Source organism: Poecilia mexicana, unplaced genomic scaffold (assembly GCF_051168715.1).
Source record: "Poecilia mexicana isolate PSO_F unplaced genomic scaffold, ASM5116871v1 scaffold_12, whole genome shotgun sequence".
NCBI lineage: Eukaryota > Metazoa > Chordata > Actinopteri > Cyprinodontiformes > Poeciliidae > Poecilia > Poecilia mexicana.
In genome coordinates, this window is record NW_028263381.1 from 24,958,596 (window position 1) to 24,985,645 (window position 27,050).

Sequence of the window (27,050 nt, forward strand, 5' to 3'; positions counted from 1 at the left end):
AAAAAAAAAGAAATAAAAGAATTCTGAGGAGCGCTGGTGGAGCCTGTCGGACCACTTGGCTGCAGTCAATCACATTGTGAGGAGTTTTACATCTTTTGTTGTGCTAGGTGACCAACAACACAATAAGAAGAGTTACACATGTGCTCAATTTAATCTCTTTTCTTTTTAAAGGTTAATTTAAAACATTATTAGATTACTAGTGAAATACAGCCAAACAACATGGTGACCAGATGATGTTTCTTTGTTTTCTTCTCTGCTTCATGTTTTTACGTCCAGGAATCAAATGCTGGTTCAACTGTTAAACTCAGAAACAAAAGATTCTTGTTGCTTCCTTTCAAAATGAATTAATTTTTTTTTTTTATTAAATCTTATTGTTAAAATATGTTCAAATTATTAAAATAGTTTGATGCAGCAGATAATCCACTTGTAGAGTTTAATAATTAACTAACTAAAATCCTTCCTGTTGTTCAGGTTGAATCAGTGAATGTAAATGTTGCTCCATGTCTCCATCTAGTGGACTGATAGTAGAAGTGCAGGTTGAATCAGTGAATGTAAATGCTGCTCCATGTCTCCATCTAGTGGACTGATAGTAGAAGTGCAGCAGCTGATGCAGCTTCCTCTGCCTCTCTGCTGTCTGACTGCATTCACCTGACACTGATATGAAGCAGAGAAGAAGAGCCAATCAGAGGAGGAGCAGCTGATCTTTTTCCAGCACTAATGATGTAAAGGATGATCAGAGTTGATGTGCAGATGAATGATGTGTGTTTCCTCTGCAGGTGAAGCTAGAAAGTGTGTGTGAGCTGATGTGAATTCAGCAGCATGGATCAGTGTGAGGACAGAGAGGAGGGAGTCCCTCCCTCTAAAACCACTCTGTGTGGGGAAGATGAGAGCCAGAGCAAAGGTCAGAGGTGAGGTCACCATCTCTAACTGTCCACAGCCCTTTTCACACAGCGTTCACTATATCAGGCCAAAACAGACGTTGTGATGAAGCTGCTGCTGCTGCTCCTCTTTGCTGCTTCATCCAGACTGAACAGATTCAGTTTTAATCATCATGTTTCTGTCAGGATCCATCAGAGACTCAGACCAGAACCAGGACCAGAACCCAGCTGTGTGTCCTTTAAGAGTGACATGTCAAAGAGAGATCTCATTGACTTTAAATCTCCTGGATCTCCACCATCAGAGAGGTGAGCTGTTAATAACTGCTGTAACTGAACCAGTAAGTTTCAGATGTTCCCAGTTATATTTACAGAGTTTTGATCCATTATCTAAACCAGCTGCTCTGTTCTAATGAAAACACCTTCATATCTTCATCTCTGGGTGATAATGATGATGTTCTGCTGCTTCCTGGCTCCATGTCAGACTAACAGTGGGACACATTTCCACCAGCCACTGGGAAATACCTGGTAAACCAGTCTGGTCCATCAGGACTTGGTTCCTGTGTGCATTGTGAGATCAGTTCAGCAGGAAGGAAAGCTTCATGATGTGGTTGGTGAGATCTGCTGGAACTCAGCCAGACTGAGCTGATGTGGACCATCAGAGGTTCTGCTGGTTCTTAGTGGATCAGCAGGAACATTAAATCTTTACTTGGATCATCTGGTTCACTGCTCACATCCAGATATCACTTCATGGACCTTTACCTTCTGATTGTCTCTGTGTGGACAGATATAATGTGAGCTCACTGGCTTCCAGGATCTACAGGATCCATTTTAAATCCTCTAGAACATCCAGGAGAGGATCCCACATGGACACACCCACATATCTCAGAGCTCCTCCATGTCCACATCACCTCAGATCCAGTCATCAGAACCTGATGGATGTCCCACACTGTCCTGAAGACCTGTGTGGACAGAGCCTTCACTTCCACTGTCCCCAAGCTCTGGGACTCTGTCTCCACCAGCATCAGATCTGCTGACAGTGTGGACAGTTTGAAGTCCAAGTTCAGCACCAACTTTTTAAAATGTCTACTGGTGATTCTGGTGTTACTGGTCTTCATCCTTGTAGTTCATCTTCCTCTTTCTAACTTCTTTGTATTGTGTTCATGTGATGCTCTGTTTTCTGCTTTAATGTGACACTCTTAGTTATTTTATTAGTAAATATTGCTGGATGAATATTTCCTGCCTTCCTGATTGTTCCTGGTTCCTCCACAGAGTGGACCAGCAGAGCTCAGAGGTTCCCAGTGGTCCGTCTGCCCAGCAGCATCAAACACAGCTGGACTCCATATTTATGGTCTGTACATGAACAACAACTACTTTTCCATGGTTCTGTTCACAGTCGTCTCCATGCTGCACTTTGTAGACCAGAGGACTGTCAGTCTGTCCAACATCCACCTGGTGTTTGGCTCCATGATTTCAGTCTGATGTTTCCTTCATCTATTATTCTGTTCCAGCTGCTGGAGGAAAACATTGTCACTTTTGTGAAGAACGAGCTGAAGAAGATCCACAAGGTTCTGATTCTGAGTCCAGATTACCCAGAATGCTCAGAGAGTCAGAGAGAGGATGATGAGGTGTTGGAAGGTGATGATGAAGAGCAGAGGTGGAGCAGCAGAGAGGCAGTGATGAAGATCACACTGAACTTCCTGAGGAGGATGAAGCAGGAGGAGCTGGCTGACCGTCTGCAGAGCAGTAAGAGGATTTCTACAAAGATTTGACCTGATGGATAAATGACACCTTTACTGATGTCTGAAGAAACAGAATCACATTTATTTAAATCATCTTCAGAAGGTATTTCTGTTTCATCTCTGATTTTACTTTTTGTGTTATTTTAGAACATCTTGCTGCAGTTTGTCAACATCAACTTAAATCTGGTCTGAAGAAGAAGTTCCAGTCTGTGTTTGAGGGGATTGCTAAAGCAGGAAGTCCAACCCTTCTGAACCAGATCTACACAGAGCTCTACATCACAGAGGGAGGGACTGGAGAGGTCAATGATGAACATGAGGTCAGACAGATTGAAACTGCATCCAGGAAACCACACAGACCAGAAACAACAATCAGACAAGAAGACATCTTTAAAGTCCCACCTGGAAGAGATCAACCAATCAGAACAGTGATGACAAAGGGAGTGGCTGGCATTGGGAAAACAGTCTTAACACAGAAGTTCACTCTGGACTGGGCTGAAGACAAAGCCCACCAGAACATCCACTTCATATTTCCATTCACCTTCAGAGAGCTGAATGTGCTGAGAGAGAAAAAGTTCAGCTTGGTGGAACTTGTTCATCACTTCTTTACTGAAACCAAAGGAATCTGCAGCTTTGAACACTTCCAGGTTCTGTTCATCTTTGATGGCTTGGATGAGAGTCGACTTCCTCTGGACTTCCACAACAAGGAGATCCTGACTGATGCTACAGAGTCCAGCTCAGTGGATGTTCTGCTGACAAACCTCATCAGGGGGAAACTGCTTCCCTCTGCTCTCCTCTGGATAACCACACGACCTGCAGCAGCCAATCAGATCCCTCCTCACTGTGTTGGCATGGTGACAGAGATCAGAGGGTTCAATGACCCCCAGAAGGAGGAGTACTTCAGGAAGAGATTCAGAGATGAGCAGCAGGCCAGCAGGATCATCTCCCACATGAAGACGTCACGAAGCCTCCACATCATGTGCCACATCCCAGTCTTCTGCTGGATCACTGCTACAGTTCTGGAGGATGTGTTGGAGACCAGAGAGGGAGGAGAGCTGCCCAGAACCCTGACTGAGATGTACATCCACTTCCTGGTGGTTCAGACCAAAGTGAAGAAGGTCAAGTATGATGGAGGAGCTGAAACAGATCCACACTGGAGTCCAGAGAGCAGGAAGATGATCGAGTCTCTGGGAAAACTGGCTTTAGATCAGCTGCAGAAAGGAAACCTGATCTTCTATGGATCAGACCTGACAGAGTGTGGCATCGATATCAGAGCAGCCTCAGTGTACTCAGGAGTGTTCACACAGATCTTTAGAGAGGAGAGAGGGCTGTACCAGGACAAGGTGTTCTGCTTCGTCCATCTGAGTGTTCAGGAGTTTCTGGCTGCTCTTCATGTTCATCTGACCTTCATCAACTCTGGTGTGAACCGGTTGAAAGAAACACAAATAGCGAAGAAGTCTTCATCATCTAATAAACCTAAACTAAAGTCTCTCCATCGGAGAGCCGTTGACCAGGCCTTACAGAGTCCAAATGGACACCTGGACTTGTTCCTCCGTTTCCTCCTGGGACTTTCACTGCAGACCAATCAGAGACTCCTACAAGGTCTGCTGACACAGACAGGAAGTAGCTCACAGACCAACCAGGAAACAGTTCAGTACATCAAGAAGAAGATCAGTGAGAATGTGTCTGCAGAGAAAAGCATCAATCTGTTCCACTGTCTGAATGAACTGAATGATCGTTCTCTAGTGGAGGAGATCCAACAGTCTCTGAGTTCAGGAAGTTTCTCCACAGATAAACTGTCTCCTGCTCAGTGGTCAGCTCTGGGTTTCATCTTAGTGTCATCAGGAAAAGATCTGGATGTGTTTGACCTGAAGAAATACTCTGCTTCAGAGGAGGCTCTTCTGAGGCTGCTGCCAGTGGTTAAAGCCTCCAACAAAGCTCTGTAAGGACACACATTGTTACGAGGATTAAACTGATTGCAGTTTTCTGGCAGTTTTTTAAAAGGTTTAAGCTGCCAATTCCGATTTTGGCCAATACTACTTTTTTTGTCTGAATTGTCACTCAATATAGAAGCCATGTCAGCAATGGGGTCACTATTATTAATTGTAAACATGCAGACACAGCTTGGTGGGCCGGTCTATCAGTCAAAGATAGACTTTCTTTGAACCACTGCAAAAGAGGACAGTGGTTGATTATTAGACCATCGCCAAGTTAGGTAAGATCAGTTGATCAGATCGGCTCCATATGTAAAAATCGTCCGATCATTGATCTCCCAATTTTTTTGTTATAAATGTTAAGGATGAGGTACATATTGAGTCATGATTTGTCAGTTTATTTAGTGGTGCATTATTTCCTCAGCAGCTGGTAGGGGATGAGAAAAGAGACCGACTCTCATGGGTGACTATTCATAATGCTACATGTTCAAGCAGCAGAAATTATTTTTTCTGTTGAAGCTGAACTGGATTAATGCAGTTCATTGTATAATTTATATTTCTATTGCCTTCTTGTTGTCTTTAGTTCAGTCCTTCAAGGTTGGAGACCCAACTGTAGAAAAAAGCACTTCATCCATCCATCCATCCATTTTCTTTCACCCTTGTCCCTCAGTGGGGTCGGGAGGGGTGCTGGTGCCTATCTCCAGCTAACGTTCCGGGCGAGAGGCAGGGTACACCCTGGACAGGTCGCCAGTCTGTCGCAGGGCAAAAAAGCACTTCATGATAAAAGTAACAAATTTGTAAAAAATATTAGATTTTCTTCCATCAGTCCAAGAAGAACATCATTGACTGGAAAAAAAGACATAAATTTTGAAGAATTATTTAATAATATTTTCCTCCCTGTCTCCTCAGACTGAGTGGCTGTAACCTCTCAGAGAGAAGCTGTGAAGCTCTGTCCTCAGTTCTCAGCTCCCAGTCCTCCAGTCTCAGAGAACTGGACCTGAGTAACAACAACCTGCAGGATTCAGGAGTGAAGCTTCTCTCTGCTGGACTGAAGAGTCCAAACTGCAACCTGGAGACTCTCAGGTAAAATGTGACCAATCCTGGTGAAAACAGATTTCTGTCCAGTAGCTGCTATCAGAGATCATCCATCCATCCATCCATCCATCCATCCATCCATCCATCCATCCATCCATCCATCCATCCATCCATCCATCCATCCATTTCCTTCCGCTTCATCTGGGGTCGGGTCGCAGGGGCAGGAGCTTCAGAAGGGAGGCCCAGACTTCCCCCTCTCCAGCCACGTCTTCCAGCTCCTCCAGGAACCCCAAGGCGTTCCCAGGCCAGCTGAGAGACATAGTCCCTCCAGTGTGTCCTTAAACAAAGTTGGAGTTCCTTTACTTCAGGCTGAAAGAACCAAGAAGACACTTATTTAGAAAGGCAATGGTCAGGCTTCCATTGAGAGTGTAACTCTGGATACTTGACAGATTGCTGCATCCTTGGTGCACAAATGAACATTATTGCAGATCCTTCCTCCCAGCAGTTGTTAGACTTTCTAACTAGAACTGTTCCCAACAAACTCAATAATTATTTACATCCTGGCTGTTACATGAAGGCATTTTAAGTTTCTTTTAAATATTCTATTGATGTTTCAACATACAAATATACACATCTTATACATGATTATAAATTGCCCTGATCAGCTGCATATTTCTTTCAAAATGATTATGTTGTTTTTATTAAACTTACAGCATTATTATTCATCTGTTGTAAATGTGTCATTACTCTACAGTCTCCTATTTTGTTTTTACCTTTTCTTGAATATCTGATTCTTCAATTTAAACTTGCTGCTGGTAAACCTGAACTCCCTGCTGTGGATCAATGAAGGATGTTTCTATTCTGATCCGTTCTACATGTGACAAATGTTGATTTTTATTATACGGGGAATGAAGTTCAGATCTTGGGCTCTACCTCAATGTTCTCATCATGTGATGAATTGTGTGTCTGCAGCTTATCAGGCTGTTTGGTCTCAGAGGAAGGCTGTGCTTCTCTGGCCTCAGCTCTGACCTTTAACCCCTCCCATCTGAAAGAGTTGGACCTGAGCTACAATCATCCAGGAGACTCAGGAGTGAAGCTGCTGTCGGCTGGACTGAAGGATCCAGACTGGAGACTGGAAGCTCTCAGGTATGGAGGAACCTGCTGCAGGAGCAGAGAAGGTCTGATAGAGGAGGAAGAGGAGAAACGTCTTTAGTCTGATGGGAAACATTTAGTTTGAAGAGAAATATTTAGTTTGATCATTAAATATTTAGACGCCTCATCTGGAGGCAGAGATCATTACCCAGTTTTCTGGAATATTCTCCTGACTAAGAACGGCTCACAAGGAAAATGAAAGAGTGGGATGGATTTAATAGAGTTTAATAGGGACTCTGACTAAATGAATAAAAGTGAAGTTCACTTAGATTTCCATGATGATCTACTGATGACAGAAAGGACTTTAAAACTATATTTGATGGAGCTCCAGACCAATCAGCCCCAAGGAGCAAAGATGAGGAGAAAAGTAACTCCATGTTGGTCAGATGGATGTTTAAAAGTTCAGAGAGAGAAATAAAGATTTCAGACTTTAAGCAGTTTGCAATCCAGATGTTGGACTGTTCCTGTCTCAGTGGAGGACAATGTGTGTCTGAGAGACATGTAATGTCCATGTTTGCTGCTGAAAGAGACTGATGGTCTGACCCCCCTCCTCCTTTCAGGGTGGAGCCTGCTGGAGGCCCATTCTTGACACCAGGTCTGAGGAAGTGTAAGTGTGTTTTTCATCTGATTCATGACAACAAAGCAGCTCACATTCAACCATCTTCAAACTGTCACATCACTCATTCAGGATCATCATCAAAGATCAATAAATGATCAATAACTGCAGCTGGATTGTGTTTGTTCTCTCCATCAGATTCCTGTCAACTCACCATCGACACAAACACAGTGAGCAGAAAACTCAAACTGTCTGAAAACAACAGGAAGGTGACGTGTGAGGAGGAGTTTCAGTCATATCCTGATCATCTAGACAGATTTGATTATCCTCAGCTGCTGTGTAGAACTGGTCTGACTGGTCGCTGTTACTGGGAGGTCGAGTGGAGAGGAACAGTTTATATATCAGTGAGTTACAGAAGAATCAGGAAGAAAGGAAACAGTAGAGACTGTTTGTTTGGATATAATGATCATTCCTTGAGTCTGAGATGCTCTAATGAAGGTTTCTCTGTCTGTCACAATGACATAGAAACTCTTCTCTCCTCCTCCGTCTCTAACAGAGTATCAGTGTATGTGGACTGTCCTGCTGGCATTCTGTCCTTCTACAGAGTCTCCTCTGACTCACTGATCCTCCTCCACACCTTCAACACCACATTCACTGAACCTCTGATTCCTGGATTTGGGTTCTGGACTTATGGTTCCTCTGTTTCTGTGCTGATTTGAGTCTAAAGAGTCTAAATATTTTCCTCCAGTCAGAGAAACTCTCTCACTGTTGAACAGATTGTTTAGTCTCTACATGTTTTCATGGATCCAAACCGTCTGTAGAGGCTAAGCCAAAGCTTTAAGCCCCTGAGGTGTTACACCGGGGTAAAGTTGACACGCCGATCACTTAGCCGCTTACTTGAAATGAGAGCCGTCCTTGATGTTAGTGCAGGTAATCCATTTATTTCCATGACTTGGCAATCTTGATCTTATTTCCTTTGTACAAGTCATTCCTCTAACATGTTGTCAATAACACCCCATGCATAGTTTCAACGATCCACATAGCATTTACTTCGATAGCGGTAGCGTTAGTATTGCGTTGCGGTCAAAAACTGTTTCCCCCTTTCGGGTGGAACACACCTGTCATCATCAACACCGGATGCTACCTAAATAGACAGCTGACAGATCATGTGACCCAAACCATTTGGAATACAGAAATTCATAATCTGCTCCTACACCGTCTTTTGGTTAAACTTTAACACGATTCCTTAGAAATGTCTTCTTCTTCCAGTCCTTTATAGATGGATGCTGGGATTATTCCAGGATTATTCCAGGATCCACATGGTTTTCTGTTTCCAGTCAAATATGCTTTTAATTTTCTGCAGTTTTTCTTAATCACTGACCATTTTCTGTTTCTTTCAGCTCCTTTTTCTTAACCCTTGTGCGTGCAAGGACTGTGGAAAATGATACAAGTTTTACGTGTGTGGGGTCAGTTGGACCCCTTTTCTACATACAATACATCTTGGATTCAAATATTAAAGGATCCTTTTGTATATTTGCTGCAGTTATTCTTCATGTATTTAGTGAACAATAAAAACAGTTTTTTCTTCTGCATTTGATTCATTTGCTGTTCATTCTGTTCTGTTATTGATTAAATGTCAATAAAAGATTTTATTTAAATCTCAACTCTCACTTTCATAAATTCCTAATATACAGTAAATTATTCCCATCCCATGAAGGTCAGAGGTCAATGCTTTGAAGCCTAAAGTGATAAAATCTTAATATTTCCTGTTTCATTCAGAACATTTTTCTCTCTGGAGAAAAAATCCAGGAACTGGAAGATCAGAGCAGAATGAAAACTGGAGATCAGTGATGGACAGAAAAGCTCTGATCGCTGCATCTCTGACATATTTTAAATATAAATTTAATAAACTAATTTTATCTACTGCTGACTGCAGGCTGCACCTGCTAATGCAGGTTCTACTCTTAAGTCTCTGGTCAAAATGAGTCCAGTGGGATGAGAGTGGTTTTACGGTTCTGTTTTGAAATATAAACTCTGGACAAACTGGATGATGGAACAGAATCACCGTCCCAATCAAAGATGGCTGATAAAAAAAAGGCGAAGATGTCAGGATGACAGAAAAATAAGAAACATTGATTTTTAATGCTGCCTGTTTAATAATGTGAGAAAACTAAATGTTTTATATTAATTCCATCTGTATTTAATACTTTTTACACAGAATGAAAGATCCAATTTAATGTTTTTTTTTTAGTTCAACATGTTAAATATTTAGCCCTTCATTTTATGAACTATTTTTAAGAAAGTTGCCACTCATTATCGATTCCTAAGACCAATTAACTTTAGATTAATTCAAACAAACAGTTTTATGTACTGTAAAAATGTTAAATGAATTATTGGTTTTCACTGACTTTACCCAATAATCATCCTAATAAACATAACAAATTATAAAATCCCAGTCTCTTACTGTGTAATTCCTCTAAAATAAGAGTTTTGTTTCTTAAATTATCAAATTAAATTCAGTTTATTGTTGATTTTCTGAGGATATTCTGTAAAATCGTAACAGTTTCAAATTTCACAATTAAATAATCAAGTTAATCCTACATTAATTTTCCATTTCCATTAAACAATCATTTCACCTCAAAAAAAACCAAATGTTTAGTTTATTCCTTGACATTTTTTATTGTTCTCTGAATAATTAAATAGTGCCAACTTTGTCCACAGTTTTTGGACTGTGGGAGGAAACCGGAGAAAACCCACCATGCACAGGGAGAACATGCAAACTCCATGCAGAAAGACCGGGGCCGGGAATCGAACCCAGAACTTTCTTGCTGCAAGGCAACAGCTCTACCAACTGCGTAGCCCTGCTAAATAACCTAAAATATTGATTTTCTTTAATCATCAATTTTCTCTTTTGTGATCAAAAGTAAGTACACCCTCTTTATTTCCTGATCTGCCGCAGTTTGGATGTAACATGAACTGTGGAGCTGGAATCTTCCTGTTGCTGGAACTGGCAAAAATCTATTTTGCTTCAGAGCCGTTGTTCCTGAACTAGAAGCTGCTCTAAGATCAGTTTAATGAAAATATTTGTGCTGTAATAAAATCTGAAAATAGGAAATCTAAGAGTTTGTTTCAAATCCAAATGACATCAACAGGTAAATTTTCCTCTGACTCCCAGTCAGTCTCACCAGACAGACCAGTTTGGTCTCATTTTTCCTCATAAAACTTTCAGTTTAAACTCACCTGTTAAGGTACGGCACCAGCCTGGTTCTGCTGCGGTTCTGTTGGATGTCAGTTTGTTGTTCAAATAGTCTTCATCAACTCTTTGGGTCGTTTGAACAACGGTAAGCTTGCTTTTTTCCAACCTGAACTTTGTCTTCAGGAAATTTCCTGTTGGTTTCTGCTCTCTAATGGTTGGAGAAAATGTTTTGATTTCAGCTCAAAGTTTAATCTCTCTGTTATTTGAAGGTTAATCTACAGGATTATTAGATTATTGATGAACTAGAATCAAATATGATGAACAGTTGATTCTTTGTTTTCTTCTCTGAACAAAATGCTTCATCTTTTTATTATCTAGTATCAAACTCTAGTCTGAAAGTTAGTGTTTTGTTTCTTTTGAAATGAAACATCAATATTAATTTAATTATTATAAAATATTATTGTTGAAACAGGTTAAATTAAATCACATTAGACATTAATTTTGGATACAGCATATAATCCAGTTCAATAGATTAAAAGCTAACTAAAATCGTTCCTGTTCAGGTTGAATCAGTGAATGTAAATGTTGCTCCATGTCTCCATCTAGTGGACTGATAGTAGAAGTGCAGGTTGAATCAGTGAATGTAAATGTTGCTCCATGTCTCCATCTAGTGGACTGATAGTAGAAGTGCAGGTTGAACCAGTGAATGTAAATGTTGCTCCATGTCTCCATCTAGTGGACTGATAGTAGAAGTGCAGGTTGAATCAGTGAATGTAAATGTTGCTCCATGTCTCCATCTAGTGGACTGATAGTAGAAGTGCAGGTTGAACCAGTGAATGTAAATGTTGCTCCATGTCTCCATCTAGTGGACTGATAGTAGAAGTGCAGGTTGAACCAGTGAATGTAAATGTTGCTCCATGTCTCCATCTAGTGGACTGATAGAAGTGCAGCAGCTGATGCAGCTTCCTCTGCCTCTCTGCTGTCTGACTGCATTCACCCGACACTGATATGAAGCAGAGAAGAAGAGCCAATCAGAGGAGGAGCAGCTGATCTTTTTCCAGCACTAATGATGTAAAGGATGATCAGAGTTGATGTGCAGATGAATGATGTGTGTTTCCTCTGCAGGTGAAGCTAGAAAGTGTGTGTGAGCTGATGTGAATTCAGCAGCATGGATCAGTGTGAGGACAGAGAGGAGGGAGTCCCTCCCTCTAAAACCACTCTGTGTGGGGAAGATGAGAGCCAGAGCAAAGGTCAGAGGTGAGGTCACCATCTCTAACTGTCCACAGCCCTTTTCACACAGCGTTCACTATATCAGGCCAAAACAGACGTTGTGATGAAGCTGCTGCTGCTCCTCTTTGCTGCTTCATCCAGACTGAACAGATTCAGTTTAATCATCATGTTTCTGTCAGGATCCATCAGAGACTCAGACCAGAACCAGAACCAGGATCCAGCTGTGTGTCCTTTAAGAGCGATGGGTCAAAGAGTGAACCCATTAACTTTAAATCTCCTGGATCTCCACCATCAGAGAGGTGAGCTGTTTCTAACTGCTGTAAACTGAACTGTTTACATCTGTCATTGTAGCCATGTGACAATACCAAGTTCTGTTGTCATGGTAACATTACAATTAATTTCACATTATTTTCTTTTTGTTTGTATTACTTCATGGTAACATGTTCCAATAAGTTATGTGTTTCTTATTGGAAACACGTAACTTCAACAACTTTGGGCTTGATGAATTTGAAAGATCTTCATTGAATAAAATATTTAATGAAATAAATTCAAAGTACAGAACAGGTTTGCTTCTCCACATCCACGTAGTTAATTTAAGTCTCAAAAACTGATCTGGGCCTCATGCAAAAAAGACTGCAGAGTTTTGACACTATAACTTCGAGTACGGAATAATTTAGAAAAGTGCAGCACACAAAAACAGATCACAACTCTCAAGTTTCATTAAGTTTAAATTTGAAGCCTTTAACAGCTAAGGAAAATTTCTAAAATTTCAACACATTAGATGTCACATTATTTGTTTACAATTGTACTTGTCATGTAATTTTTGTTCATCCTACTCTAGTTCTTTAGATAAAAAGTATTTGTCAACTGTAAATCTAGAATTTCCACTTTGTGCTAATTCCATTTTCAAAATCACATATTTCAGATTTCAAACAAAAATTAGTCATGTTTAAAGTTGTTAAATACATTTTCTCTTTTATAGCATCCTGTTTAAAGAAACATTACTCTCCAATATTTCTAGTATTGTTTTGTGCCCACCAAATCTGTTGTAAATGCTTCAATTTGTTTATTCAACTTTGTTTTATAACAACCCATGGTCACGTTTAATTTAGACTCCCTAATGAGTCCGTTCACACTGCAGCCTGAAGTGACTCAATTCCGATTTTTTTGGCAATTCCGATTTTTTTGCCAGGTCCGTTCACACTGCCAGTAAATGCGACCTGTATGCGTTCTGCAGTCTGAACGGGCAAACGACCTGAAAGTGACCTGCATGCGGAGTAGAGGGCGCAATAGCGTCAGCGTTCTCAGTGTTCTGCCAACCGCCATAAAAAGAAGAAGTGCTCAGTGTTCGCGGAAGTAAACATGGAGGCTAACGGTGGAGTTTAGCTTACATATTTGAAGTTGTTGTCCAGCTGGAGCAGCATATTAACAACTTAATCCTCATATAATCCGTCATAGTTGTTGTTTTTCTTCCCACTTGCGCTTATCAGGACGCAGAATAGTGAGATTTGTTGAGAAACAAATGACCTGTGCTGTTCACACTGCCATGAAAAGATCGGATACAGGTTGCATTCCGTCAAAAAAATCGGAATTGAGTCACTTCAGGCTGCAGTGTGAACGCACTCATATTAGGTGCTAGTCTTGTCAAGACTGTCAAATCTAAAAACCGTCACCTTGGTCATCATCAAGTTTTGTCAGTCTTAGTCGTCGTGATTTCTGTCTCAAGTCCAGTTGTCTTCTATGTCCACACAAAATGTATTTTTGTGCAGAACATCCACCTAGAAGAAACAATCTATTCATTAGTGTTATAACATTTCTTGCTTTAGCTGTTGAAAAAACAGGCGTAAATATGATTGCAGGTAGACAAACATTTTCCTTATTTTCATTTTTCTTTGCACTTTTCACATTTTACCTCAGTAATTATGTTTTGACAGTCAGTGACTGTCACCTTCGTCACTGACCGACGAAGGTGTTCCATTCTCTGCGATGAAACCTATAAAATAGACTGATTATAGATGAGAAATAATAATAACATGTTATTGCACACAAACATGAAAACACATAAAAGACAGAAGGATCAACCCATGCAACATCTTCGCAGACAGATATGCAGGCAATCACACACACAGAGGCACCAACAGACGCAGAAATACAGGCCGCCTGACAAATGCACACACCAATTCATATTAATGGTTGATCAAGGCGCAGGGCAAATGATGCCCAAAGCGGGGTCTGCCAAAGACGACCAAAAATTTTACAACTTCCAACTCTTTTCCGCACAATCTCTTTCCTTAAATCAGCAGAAACAACACCTCAAAATCCAAAATCTCTTTCTTTAAAATACCAGAAACTAAACCTCTAAATCTAAGACACTATTTGAAGGACACCAAAAGCAATCACACACAAAGCCACCACAGCCGGCAAGAGCCCCGGGAGGCAGCGCAGCAGACAGAAAGAAAAATCTCATATTACTGTGGATCGAAGCGAAACCCAGTGTCCAGCCACTGAGTTTCAGCTGATACAAGACGACACCATCGAACACGGCTGGATGAGCCCCCAATTGTTGACAGAAAAATTATTTAGAAACTCCTTAATGCCTGTTGTCATATTTCTCTCATGGCCCAAGTTCATGATGATAACAAATCAAATTGTTGTTCAAGTACAGATAAGTACAGAATGTATTGAACAATCAAATGCATAAAGTCCCTCATCATAATCATCCAAAACCACCTACCTATACATAATTACATGAGACAAAGCTCATAGACAAAGATCGATTACAGAGATGCCTTTTCAAGACAAACACATCTCAGGAGAAACACGTGGTGCTCTGCCGTAACATTTCTGGGCACTCTGTTTTCTTCAAGAAGGCGTGTTCTCTTCTGTACTGTATGTAAATTAGGGGAATGCCTCTAGCGGCATGGAAGAAGATTTACAAGCAACTATATTGTGTCTGGGGACAGAGCATTTTTAAGTACTTTGGAGAAGACATATTTATTACCCACTTTTGGAAGAGTGTGGGTCGCACAGGGACCGAGGGCAACAATTTGACTATAGATTTGAGTTCGCACTCTAACCAGAAATCTACAGACCAAGTTATTTTCATTCAACTGGTGATATGTTTTAACCCTTGTGGAGGCAAGGACTGAGGCAACCGTAGAGGTCTATGAAAAATGATACAGGGGGGCGTTCAGAGGACCTCAGGGGGCGCTAGTGGAAATTTTTACAAAAGGGGGGCGCTGGGATGCATTTGGGGGGCGTTGGGTCGAAGGTAAACTTCACACCTTAAATGCACAACAATACCAGTTTAGACTTTGAAAAACTTGCTAAAACTGTATTGTGTAACATTAAATCATGCTTGGCTACAACGGTATCGATGGCAGCTTTCCTTCTCCTTTTCTTCAGTATTTGTAGCGTCTGGCGCAGCTTCGTTCTCCTGCTAGCTTCGCAGCAGTTCAGCGTTACACCGGCTGATGACGGTGCTGTGATTCACTTTGTCTGGTATTTTTGTACATATGTTTTGGCAGTTCTGTGATCATGTCAAAGCAGCAACTTATATTAAAAAGTGTTTTATTTCCGTCTGGATGCTGCCCGCTTCCATGGAAGGACAACAGAAAAACGGTCTTATAAACATGTAATTACTAAAATCACGATACCCTCACTTAAATAAAAAAATCCCTCGATGGATGATACCACGATAGAGAGCGTTCATTTTATAGCGTTAACACCAGCACCGTAAGTGGTATGAAATGGGTGTGATAGAACAACGGTACCACAGCACTTTTAAATTTCAATAATCAGAATACCAAAATTGTTTCCGTTGTTTTAAAAGGCTTATGTCAGTCTGCCTGTTCCCCATCGATACGCTTCTCGACCGCTCTGCACCATAGAGTGTTAAAAAAAAATGACGCGCACATCGCGCAAAACTCTGAAACAAGAGAATTGGCTACTCCACTCTAATTGGCTGCTGTTAGGCCTACCAATTTTATCTTGAATGTTCATTGCATTTTTCGTGGACACCTGTGAAAATAATTTCTATTCACATGGCTTTTTTGTTCTCTGGGAAATTATTTTTGATCATAAATAGAGAAACAAGTATAAAAATCAGAACATCTACAATGTCTCTGTAACTGATGTCGCCTGTCGGATCACTTTGCTGTTATCTTTGAATGTTCTTTATCCGTTAACCCACTTGGACAAACAACTACTATCACAAAACGTACTTTCACAGAAAACACAGCAGAAACATTTAATCAAATCTACTCTTCTTCCTTGCTCTTACCATATAATGACGTAGATAAGTTGGTAGATGATTTTCAATGCAAACTTTCAGATATCATTGATTACATTGCCCCCATTAAAGTCAAGGCTGTGACTGGTAGGAAGAAATCTCCATGGAGAAATGCAGAAACAGTTCTGTCTGCAAGACAACTCTGCCGTAGGGCCGAACGGAAATGGCGTAAAACTCAACTACACGTTTATTGTGACATCTACAAGGAAAGACTACGTAACTATCACTCCACACTAAAACATGCAAGAGAGGCTTTCTTTGCAGATGTCATAAACAAAAACACTAACAACGCTCGAGCTTTATTTGCTACTGTTGACAGGCTCACAAACCCTCCTGTGATGCTGCCACCTGAACTTCAATCTAATGCCGCCTGCAACAAGTTTTCCAGTTTCTTTTCAGAGAAAATTCAAAAGATCAGAGGATTAATCTGCACATCCACTCCAAAGCCAGTACCAATGCTGTGCCCAAACAAAACAAATGCAGGAAAAATGACCCAATTTCAACTACTTCATTATAAAACCCTAGAGGAAATTATAAGTCAATTAAGCTCCAGTTCCTGCTGTTTGGATGTCCTACCCACACATTTCTTTAAGAAAGTCCTGCCCGTTGTTGCTAATGATCTGCTCCAAATAGTAAACTCATCGTTGTCTTCAGGTGTTTTCCCCCAGCCTTTGAAAACAGCAGTTATCAAACCACTGATAAAAAAAAAACAATCTAGACAAATCACTACTGCATAATTACAGGCCGATCTCCAACCTCCCATTCATCAGCAAAATTATTGAAAAAGCAGTTTTTAAACAATTAAATAACTTCTTAACAACAATGAATCGCTTTGACTCCTTCCAGTCTGGTTTTCGTGCTCACCACAGCACGGAGACAGCCCTAGTCAAAGTGTTCAATGACATCCATATAAATACAGACAGTGGGAGAACCACAGTGCTGGTACTGTTGGACCTCAGTGCAGCTTTCGACACTGTTGACCACGACATTTTACTGAATCGACTGGAGAGTTGGGTCGGACTCTCTGGTCCAGAGCTCCACTGGTTTGAATCTTACATAAAGAACAGGGATTTCTTTGTTTCAATTGGAAACTTCTCATCAGAGAGGTCACAGGTCACATGTGGGGTACCCCAAGGCTCAATCCTAGGACCCCTTCTTTTCAATATTTATATGATCCCACTGGCTCAGGTTATAGCAGGAAATAACATCAGCTACCATAACTACGCGGATGATACACAGCTCTACATCACGATGTCACCTGATGACTCTGAACCCATCCAATCACTGAATAGATGCTTAGAACAGATAAATGTGTGGATGTGCCAAAACTTTCTCCAGCTGAACAGAAACAAAACTGAAGTTATTGTCTTTGGACCTAAAGAGGAGCGAACTAGAGTTAATGCACAGCTTCAGTTATTACAACTAAAAACTAGCGATCAGGCCCGAAACCTGGGAGTAGTGATGGACTCTGACCTGAACCTTCAGAGCCACATTAAGACAGTCACAAAGTCGGCCTTCTATCACCTGAAGAACATATCCAGGATTAGAGGACTAATGTCTCAGCGCGATCTAGAGAAACTCATCCATGCGTTTATCTTTAGCCGCATTGATTACTGCAACAGCGTCTTCACAGGTCTGATTAATAAATCAATCAAAGAGCTGCAGCTGATCCAGAACGCTGCTGCTCGTGTTCTCACTAAAACCAGGAAGATAGAGACATAACACCAGTTTTAAAGTCCCTACACTGGCTCCCTGTAGCTCAGAGGATAGACTTTAAAATACTGTTGCTAGTTTATAAATCACTGAATGGTTTAGCACCACAATACATTAAAGATCTGTTATTGCTGTACCAACCGTCTAGACCCCTCAGATCTTCTGGTTCTGGTCTGCTCTGCATCCCCAGAACCAGAACCAAACGAGGAGAAGCAGCATTCAGTTTCTATGCACCACGGATTTGGAACAAACTTCCAGAAAACTGTAAAACAGCTGAAACACTGGGTGCCTTTAAATCTCAGCTTAAAACCCACCTGTTTAGAGTTGCTTATGGCAATTAATGCTTTTAACGTATTTGATGTTTTTAATCTTTTTAACATTTCATCTTTTCTTTTTACTTTCTTTTTATTTTTCTTTCTCACTGTTTCCTTGTCAAACGATGTTTTGAAAATCATGTAAAGCACTTTGAAATGCCTTGCTGCTGAAATGTGCTATACAAATAAAATTTGATTGATTGATTGATTGAATAGTGGTAGTAATATTAATGATAAAATAATAGTCAGTGCAAAGTAGCCTGCAAATTCTTTGGTGGGAGGCGGTGAGGGACCTGGATAAAGGCTAGGGGGGCGCTGGGCTGAAAAAGGTTGAGAAACACTGGTCTATAACATCCAGGAGAGGATCCCACATGGACACACCCACATATCTCAGAGCTCCTCCATGTCCACATCACCTCAGATCCAGTCATCAGAACCTGATGGATGTCCCACACTGTCCTGAAGACCTGTGTGGACAGAGCCTTCACTTCCACTGTCCCCAAGTTCTGGGACTCTGTCTCCACCAGCATCAGATCTGCTGACAGTGTGGACAGTTTGAAGTCCAAGTTCAGCACCAACTTTTTAAAATGTCTACTGGTGATTCTGGTGTTACTGGTCTTCATCCTTGTAGTTCATCTTCCTCTTTCTAACTTCTTTGTATTGTGTTCATGTGATGCTCCGTTTTCTGCTTTAATGTGACACTCTTAGTTATTTTATTAGTAAATATTGCTGGATGAATATTTCCTGCCTTCCTGATTGTTCCTGGTTCCTCCACAGAGTGGACCAGCAGAGCTCAGAGGTTCCTAGTGGTCCGTCTGCCCAGCAGCATCAAACACAGCTGGACTCCATATTTATGGTCTGTACATGAACAACAACTACTTTTCCATGGTTCTGTTCACAGTCGTCTCCATGCTGCACTTTGTAGACCAGAGGACTGTCAGTCTGTCCAACATCCATCTGGTGTTTGGCTCCATGATTTCAGTCTGATGTTTCCTTCATCTATTATTCTGTTCCAGCTGCTGGAGGAAAACATTGTCACTTTTGTGAAGAACGAGCTGAAGAAGATCCAGAAGGTTCTGAGTCCAGATTACCCAGAATGGTCAGAGAGTCAGAGAGAGGATGATGAGGTGTTGAGAGGTGATGATGAAGACCAGAGGAGGAGCAGCAGAGAGGCAGTGATGAAGATCACACTGAACTTCCTGAGGAGGATGAAGCAGGAGGAGCTGGCTGACCGTCTGCAGAGCAGTAAGAGGATTTCTACAAAGATTTGACCTGATGGATAAATGATACATTTACTGATGTCTGAAGAAAAGGAATCAAATTTATTTAAAATCTCTGAAGATGATTATTTTATTTTGTTCCTTATTTTATTTTTATTCTATTTTAGAACATCCTGCTGCAGTTCATCAACATCGACTTAAATGTGGTCTGAAGAAGAAGTTCCAGTCTGTGTTTGAGGGGATTGCTAAAGCAGGAAGTCCAACCCTTCTGAACCAGATCTACACAGAGCTCTACATCACAGAGGGAGGGACTGGAGAGGTCAATGATGAACATGAGGTCAGACAGATTGAAACAGCATCCAGGAAACCACACAGACCAGAAACAACAATCAGACAAGAAGACATCTTTAAAGTCCCACCTGGAAGAGATCAACCAATCAGAGCAGTGATGACAAAGGGAGTGGCTGGCATTGGGAAAACAGTCTTAACACAGAAGTTCACTCTGGACTGGGCTGAAGACAAAGCCCACCAGAACATCCACTTCATATTTCCATTCACCTTCAGAGAGCTGAATGTGCTGAGACAGAAAAAGTTCAGCTTGGTGGAACTTGTTCATCACTTCTTTACTGAAACCAAAGGAATCTGCAGCTTTGAACACTTCCAGGTTCTGTTCATCTTTGATGGCTTGGATGAGAGTCGACTTCCACTGGACTTCCACAACAAGGAGATCCTGACTGATGCTACAGAGTCCAGTTCAGTGGATGTTCTGCTGACAAACCTCATCAGGGGGAAACTGCTTCCCTCTGCTCTCCTCTGGATAACCACACGACCTGCAGCAGCCAATCAGATCCCTCCTCAGTGTGTTGGCATGGTGACAGAGGTCAGAGGGCTCACTGACCTCCAGAAGGAGGAGTACTTCAGGAAGAGATTCAGAGATGAGCAGCAGGCCAGCAGGATCATCTCCCACATGAAGACGTCACGAAGCCTCCACATCATGTGCCACATCCCAGTCTTCTGCTGGATCACTGCTACAGTTCTGGAGGATGTGTTGGAGACCAGAGAGGGAGGAGAGCTGCCCAGAACCCTGACTGAGATGTACATCCACTTCCTGGTGGTTCAGACCAAAGTGAAGAAGGTCAAGTATGATGGAGGAGCTGAAACAGATCCACACTGGAGTTGGAAGAGCAGGAAGATGATCGAGTCTCTGGGAAAACTGGCTTTTGATCAGCTGCAGAAAGGAAACCTGATCTTCTATGAATCAGACCTGACAGAGTGTGGCATCGATATCAGAGCAGCCTCAGTGTACTCAGGAGTGTTCACACAGATCTTTAGAGAGGAGAGAGGGCTGTACCAGGACAAGGTGTTCTGCTTCGTCCATCTGAGTGTTCAGGAGTTTCTGGCTGCTCTTCATGTTCATCTGACCTTCATCAACTCTGGAGTCAACCTGATGGAAGAAACACAACCATCCTTTTTCTCTACATTTTTTAGCAATTGGAAAATAATTGATCTCCATCAGAGAGCTGTTGACCAGGCCTTACAGAGTCCAAATGGACACCTGGATTTGTTCCTCCGTTTCCTCCTGGGACTTTCACTGCAGACCAATCAGAGACTCCTACAAGGTCTGCTGACACAGACAGGAAGTAGCTCACAGACCAATCAGGAAACAGTTCAGTACATCAAGAAGAAGATCAGTAAGAATGTGTCTGCAGAGAAAAGCATCAATCTGTTCCACTGTCTGAATGAACTGAATGATCGTTCTCTAGTGGAGAAGATCCAACAGTCTCTGAGTTCAGGAAGTCTCTCCACAGATAAACTGTCTCCTGCTCAGTGGTCAGCTCTGGGTTTCATCTTAGTGTCATCAGGAAAATATCTGGATGTGTTTGACCTGAAGAAATACTCTGCTTCAGAGGAGGCTCTTCTGAGGCTGCTGCCAGTGGTTAAAGCCTCCAACAAAGCTCTGTAAGGACACAGATTACTGTTGCAGTTACTTTTTAAAGAAATTAGTTTGTGATGATGTAAGTATTGAGTCATGCTTCATCAGTTTGTTTACTGGTGCATTATCTAATCAATGTTAGCCGCTAGCAGATGATGAGTAAAACAGAGATTGGTTCTCATAGGTGACTATTCTTAATGCTACATGTTCAAAGAGCATAAATTATGTTTTCTGTTGAAGCTGACACTGGATTAATGCTGTTCATTATGGAAATTAACTAATGTTTCTCTTGCCAGCATTTTTGCTGGCTGCTGCATTGCAGTCTTTTAAGTCTGGAGGCCCAAACATAGAATAAACCAGTTCACAATGTATCTATCATAAAGATGTGGAAAATATGACATTTTTTCAAACTGTGCAAAAAGAACATTGTTGTCTGGGAAAAAGAACATACATTTTTATGAATAGTTTAATACCAGATTTTCCTCCCTGTCTCCTCAGACTGAGTGGCTGTAACCTCTCAGAGAGAAGCTGTGAAGCTCTGTCCTCAGTTCTCAGCTCCCAGTCCTCCAGTCTCAGAGAACTGGACCTGAGTAACAACAACCTGCAGGATTCAGGAGTGAAGCTTCTCTCTGCTGGACTGAAGAGTCCAAACTGCAACCTGGAGACTCTCAGGTAAAATGTGACCAATCCTGGTGAGACCTGATATTTGTTGTTTATCTCCTTTCAGAGATTATGTAATAATTATTTGTCATAATGTCTGTAGATTTCTGGTTAGAGTGCGAACTCAAATCTATAGTCAAATTGTTGACCTCGGCCCCTGTGCGACCCACACTCTCCCAAAAGTGGGTAATAAATATGTCTTCTCCAAAGTACTTAAAAATGCTCTGTCCACAGTGGCGCAACTACACATTATTCAGGTGGATGCGAAAACATAAATCCTCCCCCCCTCCTGAAGGAAGGGAAGGACAGTACATCAAGGACCGTAGGAAACATACACTCGCTCTACCCCGCCCCCTGAGAAGATGATACGTGAAGGGTAAAACTTGCTAAATATACCTCGATCTGTGCACAACCAGAAAGAGCGTAGGGCACGGACGGGGTTTTGGCGCCCCCTCTGGTGCTGCGCCCCATGGGTTGCATACGCTGCATACCCACTTTTTGCATCCCTGTCTGTCCCCAGACACAATATAGTTGCTTGTAAATCTTCTTCCATGCCGCTAGAGGCATTCCCCTAATTTACATACAGTACAGAAGAGAACACGCCTTCTTGAAGAAAACAGAGTGCCCAGAAATGTTACGGCAGAGCACCACGTGTTTCTCCTGAGATGTGTTTGTCTTGAAAAGGCATCTCTGTAATCGATCTTTGTCTATGAGCTTTGTCTCATGTAATTATGTATAGGTAGGTGGTTTTGGATGATTATGATGAGGGACTTTATGCATTTGATTGTTCAATACATTCTGTACTTATCTGTACTTGAACAACAATTTGATTTGTTATCATCATGAACTTGGGCCATGAGAGAAATACGACAACAGGCATTAAGGAGTTTCTAAGTAATTTTTCTGTCAACAATTGGGGGCTCATCCAGCTGTGTTCGATGGTGTCGTCTTGTATCAGCTGAAACTCAGTGGCTGGACACTGGGTTTCGCTTCGATCCACAGTAATATGAGATTTTTCTTTCTGTCTGCTGCGCTGCCTCCCGGGGCTCTTGCCGGCTGTGGTGGCTTTGTGTGTGATTGCTTTTGGTGTCCTTCAAATAGTGTCTTAGATTTAGAGGTTTAGTTTCTGGTATTTTAAAGAATGAACTGAATGATCGTTCTCTAGTGGAGGAGATCCAACAGTCTCTGAGTTCAGGAAGTCTCTCCACAAATAAACTGTCTCCTGCTCAGTGGTCAGCTCTGGGTTTCATCTTAGTGTCATCAGGAAAAGATCTGGATGTGTTTGACCTGAAGAAATACTCTGCTTCAGAGGAGGCTCTTCTGAGGCTGCTGCCAGTGGTTAAAGCCTCCAACAAAGCTCTGTAAGGACAGAGATTACTGTTGCAGTTACTTTTTAAATAAATTAATTAATTATTATGTAAATATTTAGTCATGCTTCATCAGTTTGTTTACTGGTGCATTACACAGGGTTACAAGAAAAAAAATTTTGAAAATTGTTTATCTTTTGACAACTGATTTATTACAAACATCCACTACTGTATCCAAAAATAACATCCATTTCTATTAATCAGGTCCCGTTTTTATGCTAAATTTATTTTTAAATCCGAGTTTTTTGTCTAAATGGATGTTAGCTGCAAGAAGATGATGAGTAAAATAGAGATTGGTTCTCATAGGTGACTATTCTTAATGCTACATGTTCAAGGAGAATAAATATTTTTTCTGTTGAAGCTGACACTGGATTAATGCTGTTCATTATGGAAATTAATGAGATTAATGTTTCTCTTGCCAGCATTTTTGCTGGCTGCTGCATTGCAGTCTTTTAAGTCTGGAGGCCCAAACATAGAATAAACCAGTTCACAATACATCTATCATAAAGATGTGGAAAATATGAAATTTTTTCAATCTGTGCAAAAAGAACATTGTCGTCTGGGAAAAAGAACATAAATTCTGATGAATAGTTTAATACCAGATTTTCCTCCCTGTCTCCTCAGACTGAGTGGCTGTAACCTCTCAGAGAGAAGCTGTGAAGCTCTGTCCTCAGTTCTCAGCTCCCAGTCCTCCAGTCTCAGAGAACTGGACCTGAGTAACAACAACCTGCAGGATTCAGGAGTGAAGCTTCTCTCTGCTGGACTGAAGAATCCAAACTGCAACCTGGAGACTCTCAGGTAAATGTGACCAATCCTGGTGAGACCAGATTTATGTTGTTTATCTGCTTTCAAAGATGATGTAATTATTATTTGTTATAATAATGTCTGACTATAATCAAACAAATAATAATGGATAATTTTCATTTCCTCCAGGCTGAACCAAAAAGGGAATTATTAAGAAAAGTGGAGGTCAGGCTTCGACTGATAGTGTATCTCTGAATTCTTGACAGATTGCTGCAGTACAGTTGAATAAAAGCAGCATTATTGCAGATATTTCCAACCAGCAGTTGTTAAGACTTTCTCAACCATTGTGCGGGAAATGTTGATTTTTCATTACCAACAAAAGGAAATACAGTTTTTTTCAACATTTCATATTATTAACAGGTTAAGCACCAGTTTCTCTCAGTTTCCTCTCCTATAAATGTCCAGTTCAGACCTTGGGCTCTACCTCAATGTTCTCATCATGTGATGAATTGTGTGTCTGCAGCTTATCAGGCTGTTTGGTCTCAGAGGAAGGCTGTGCTTCTCTGGCCTCAGCTCTGACCTTTAACCCCTCCCATCTGAAAGAGTTGGACCTGAGCTACAATCATCCAGGAGACTCAGGAGTGAAGCTGCTGTCGGCTGGACTGAAGGATCCAGACTGGAGACTGGAAGCTCTCAGGTATGGAGGAACCTGCTGCAGGAGCAGAGAAGGTCTGATAGAGGAGGAAGAGGAGAAACGTCTTTAGTCTGATGGGAAACATTTAGTTTGAAGAGAAATATTTAGTTTGATCATTAAATATTTAGACGCCTCATCTGGAGGCAGAGATCATTACCCAGTTTTCTGGAATATTCTCCTGACTAAGAACGGCTCACAAGGAAAATGAAAGAGTGGGATGGATTTAATAGAGTTTAATAGGGACTCTGACTAAATGAATAAAAGTGAAGTTCACTTAGATTTCCATGATGATCTACTGATGACAGAAAGGACTTTAAAACAATGTTGGATGGAGCTCCAGACCAATCAGCCCCAAGGAGCAAAGATGAGAAGAAAAGTAACTCCATGTTGGTCAGATGGATGTTTAAAAGTTCAGAGAGAGAAATCAAGATTTTGAACTAAACTCACAAGTGTGTATAGCGCCACCTGGTGGTGCTGGTTGGTAGAGGAAGTGCTGAAAGGTTGGAGGTGTTTGTCAGAGGTGTGTGATGATGGAAGCCTCTCCCTGGTTTGTGAGTCTGAGCTCAGAGATCAAATGTTTGGTTCTTGTTGAATCTTTGTTGAATGTGATGCAGCTTCTCCTTTTTAATGTTTGTATTTCTGGATATTCCAGTGAGGCCACAGCAGGTTTTCAGCAGCAGGTTGTTTAGTGTTTCATTCCTTCATCTGTGTGTGGGAGTGTGGATGGAGCAGGTATCCAGGTGTTGATCAGAGTTTAGATTGATTGGATTTTAATGCTGATTATTAAATCAGGTTGAGCTTCCAGAAATGTTTCCTTAGTTTCCTGATGTCCTTTCAGGCTTCAGTGAGTTTCTTCAGGTTGTTACTGAGGGATTTCCTTTCTCCTCTCTGTTGGAGCTTTTCCTGTGTTTGGAGAAATGAGTTGTGCTGCAGCAGCACCAACTGTCCTTCCTACATCCACTGCAGTTTGCAATCCAGATGTTGGACTGTTCCTGTCTCAGTGGAGGACAATGTGTGTCTGAGAGACATGTAATGTCCATGTTTGCTGCTGAAAGAGACTGATGGTCTGACCCCCCTCCTCCTTTCAGGGTGGAGCCTGTTGGACGCCGATTCTTGACACCAGGTCCATGGAGATGTAAGTGAGTTTTTCATCTGATTCATGACAACAAAGCAGCTCACATTCAACCATCTTCAAACTGTCACATCACTCATTCAGGATCATCATCAAAGATCAATAAATGATCAATAACTGCAGCTGGATTGTGTTTGTTCTCTCCATCAGATTCCTGTCAACTCACCATCGACACAAACACAGTGCGCAGAGAGATCAAACTGTCTGAAGACAACAGGAAGGTGACATGTGTGAAGGAGCTTCAGTCATATCCTGATCATCCAGACAGATTTGATCACTGGTATCAGCTGCTGTGTAGAACTGGTCTGACTGGTCGCTGTTACTGGGAGGTCGAGTGGAGAGGAACAGTTTATATATCAGTGAGTTACAGAAGAATCAGGAGGAAAGGAAACAGTACAGACTGTTTGTTTGGAGGGAATGATCATTCCTGGAGTCTGAGATGCTCTGATGATGGTTTCTCTGTCTGGCACAATAACAGATCAACTCGTCTTCCCTCCTCCTCCTCCTCCTCCTCCTCCTCCTCCTCCTCCTCCATCTCTAACAGAGTATCAGTGTATGTGGACTGTCCTGCTGGCATTCTGTCCTTCTACAGAGTCTCCTCTGACTCACTGATCCTCCTCCACACCTTCAACACCACATTCACTGAACCTCTGATTCCTGGATTTGGGTTCTGGTTCAGTTCTGGTTCCTCTTCAGTGTTTCTTTGCTGATTTGAGTCTAAAGAGTCTAAAGATTCAGAGTAACTCTCTCACTGTTGAACAGATAGTTCACCTGTACATGTTTTCATGGATCCAAACTGTTTCTTGTTGAAACTCTTAACACATGACTTCTTCTTCCAGTCCTTTAAAGATGGAAGCTGGGATTATTCCAGGATTATTCCAGGATTATTCCAGGATCCACATGTTGTTTTTGTGCTTCCAGTCAAAGATTATTTTAATTTTCTGCAGTTTTTCTCAATCGCTGGACATTTTCTGTTTCTTTCAACTCCTATTTTCTTAAATATGCCTTGGATTCAAATGTTAAATGATCCTTTTGCATATTTGCTAGTTATCTTCATGTATTTAGTGAACAATAAAAAGCATTCTTTTCTGTATTTGATTCATTTGCTGCTCACCTGTCATTCCTGTTTAAATGTCAATAAAAGATTTTATTTCAATCTCAAATCTGACTTTCAAAAATTCCTTATTTACTCTAAAACATTCCATCTTTAAATCGGTTGATGAAGGTCAGAGGTCAATGCTTTGAAGCATAAAGTGATAAAATCT

General features: G+C 41.4%; 2 protein-coding genes across 3 annotated transcripts; both read left to right on the top strand.

Annotated features, from left to right (window-relative positions):
* Positions 1-427: 427 nt before the first annotated feature.
* On the top strand, positions 428-26,948 carry LOC148156264 (NLR family CARD domain-containing protein 3-like). The gene is made up of 10 exons (XM_088010656.1): positions 428-908; positions 1,065-1,184; positions 2,148-2,226; positions 2,387-2,621; positions 2,765-4,556; positions 5,458-5,631; positions 6,556-6,729; positions 7,296-7,342; positions 7,490-7,560; positions 26,007-26,948. The coding sequence occupies exons 1-10, from the start codon at positions 820-822 to the stop codon at positions 26,493-26,495; spliced, it is 3,270 nt and encodes a 1,089-aa protein (XP_087866782.1). The 5' UTR covers positions 428-819; the 3' UTR covers positions 26,496-26,948.
* LOC148156265 (protein NLRC3-like) lies at positions 10,540-21,878 on the top strand. 2 transcript variants are annotated; one of them, XM_088011180.1, is made up of 7 exons: positions 10,540-10,632; positions 11,613-11,744; positions 11,897-12,016; positions 18,813-18,891; positions 19,052-19,280; positions 19,423-21,214; positions 21,687-21,878. In XM_088011180.1, the coding sequence occupies exons 2-7, from the start codon at positions 11,656-11,658 to the stop codon at positions 21,862-21,864; spliced, it is 2,487 nt and encodes an 828-aa protein (XP_087867306.1). In that variant the 5' UTR covers positions 10,540-10,632; positions 11,613-11,655; the 3' UTR covers positions 21,865-21,878. The 2 variants fall into 2 exon arrangements, with proteins under 2 accessions (XP_087867306.1, XP_087867305.1); XM_088011179.1 differs by having other exon boundaries at positions 18,813-19,280.
* Positions 26,949-27,050: the final 102 nt, after the last annotated feature.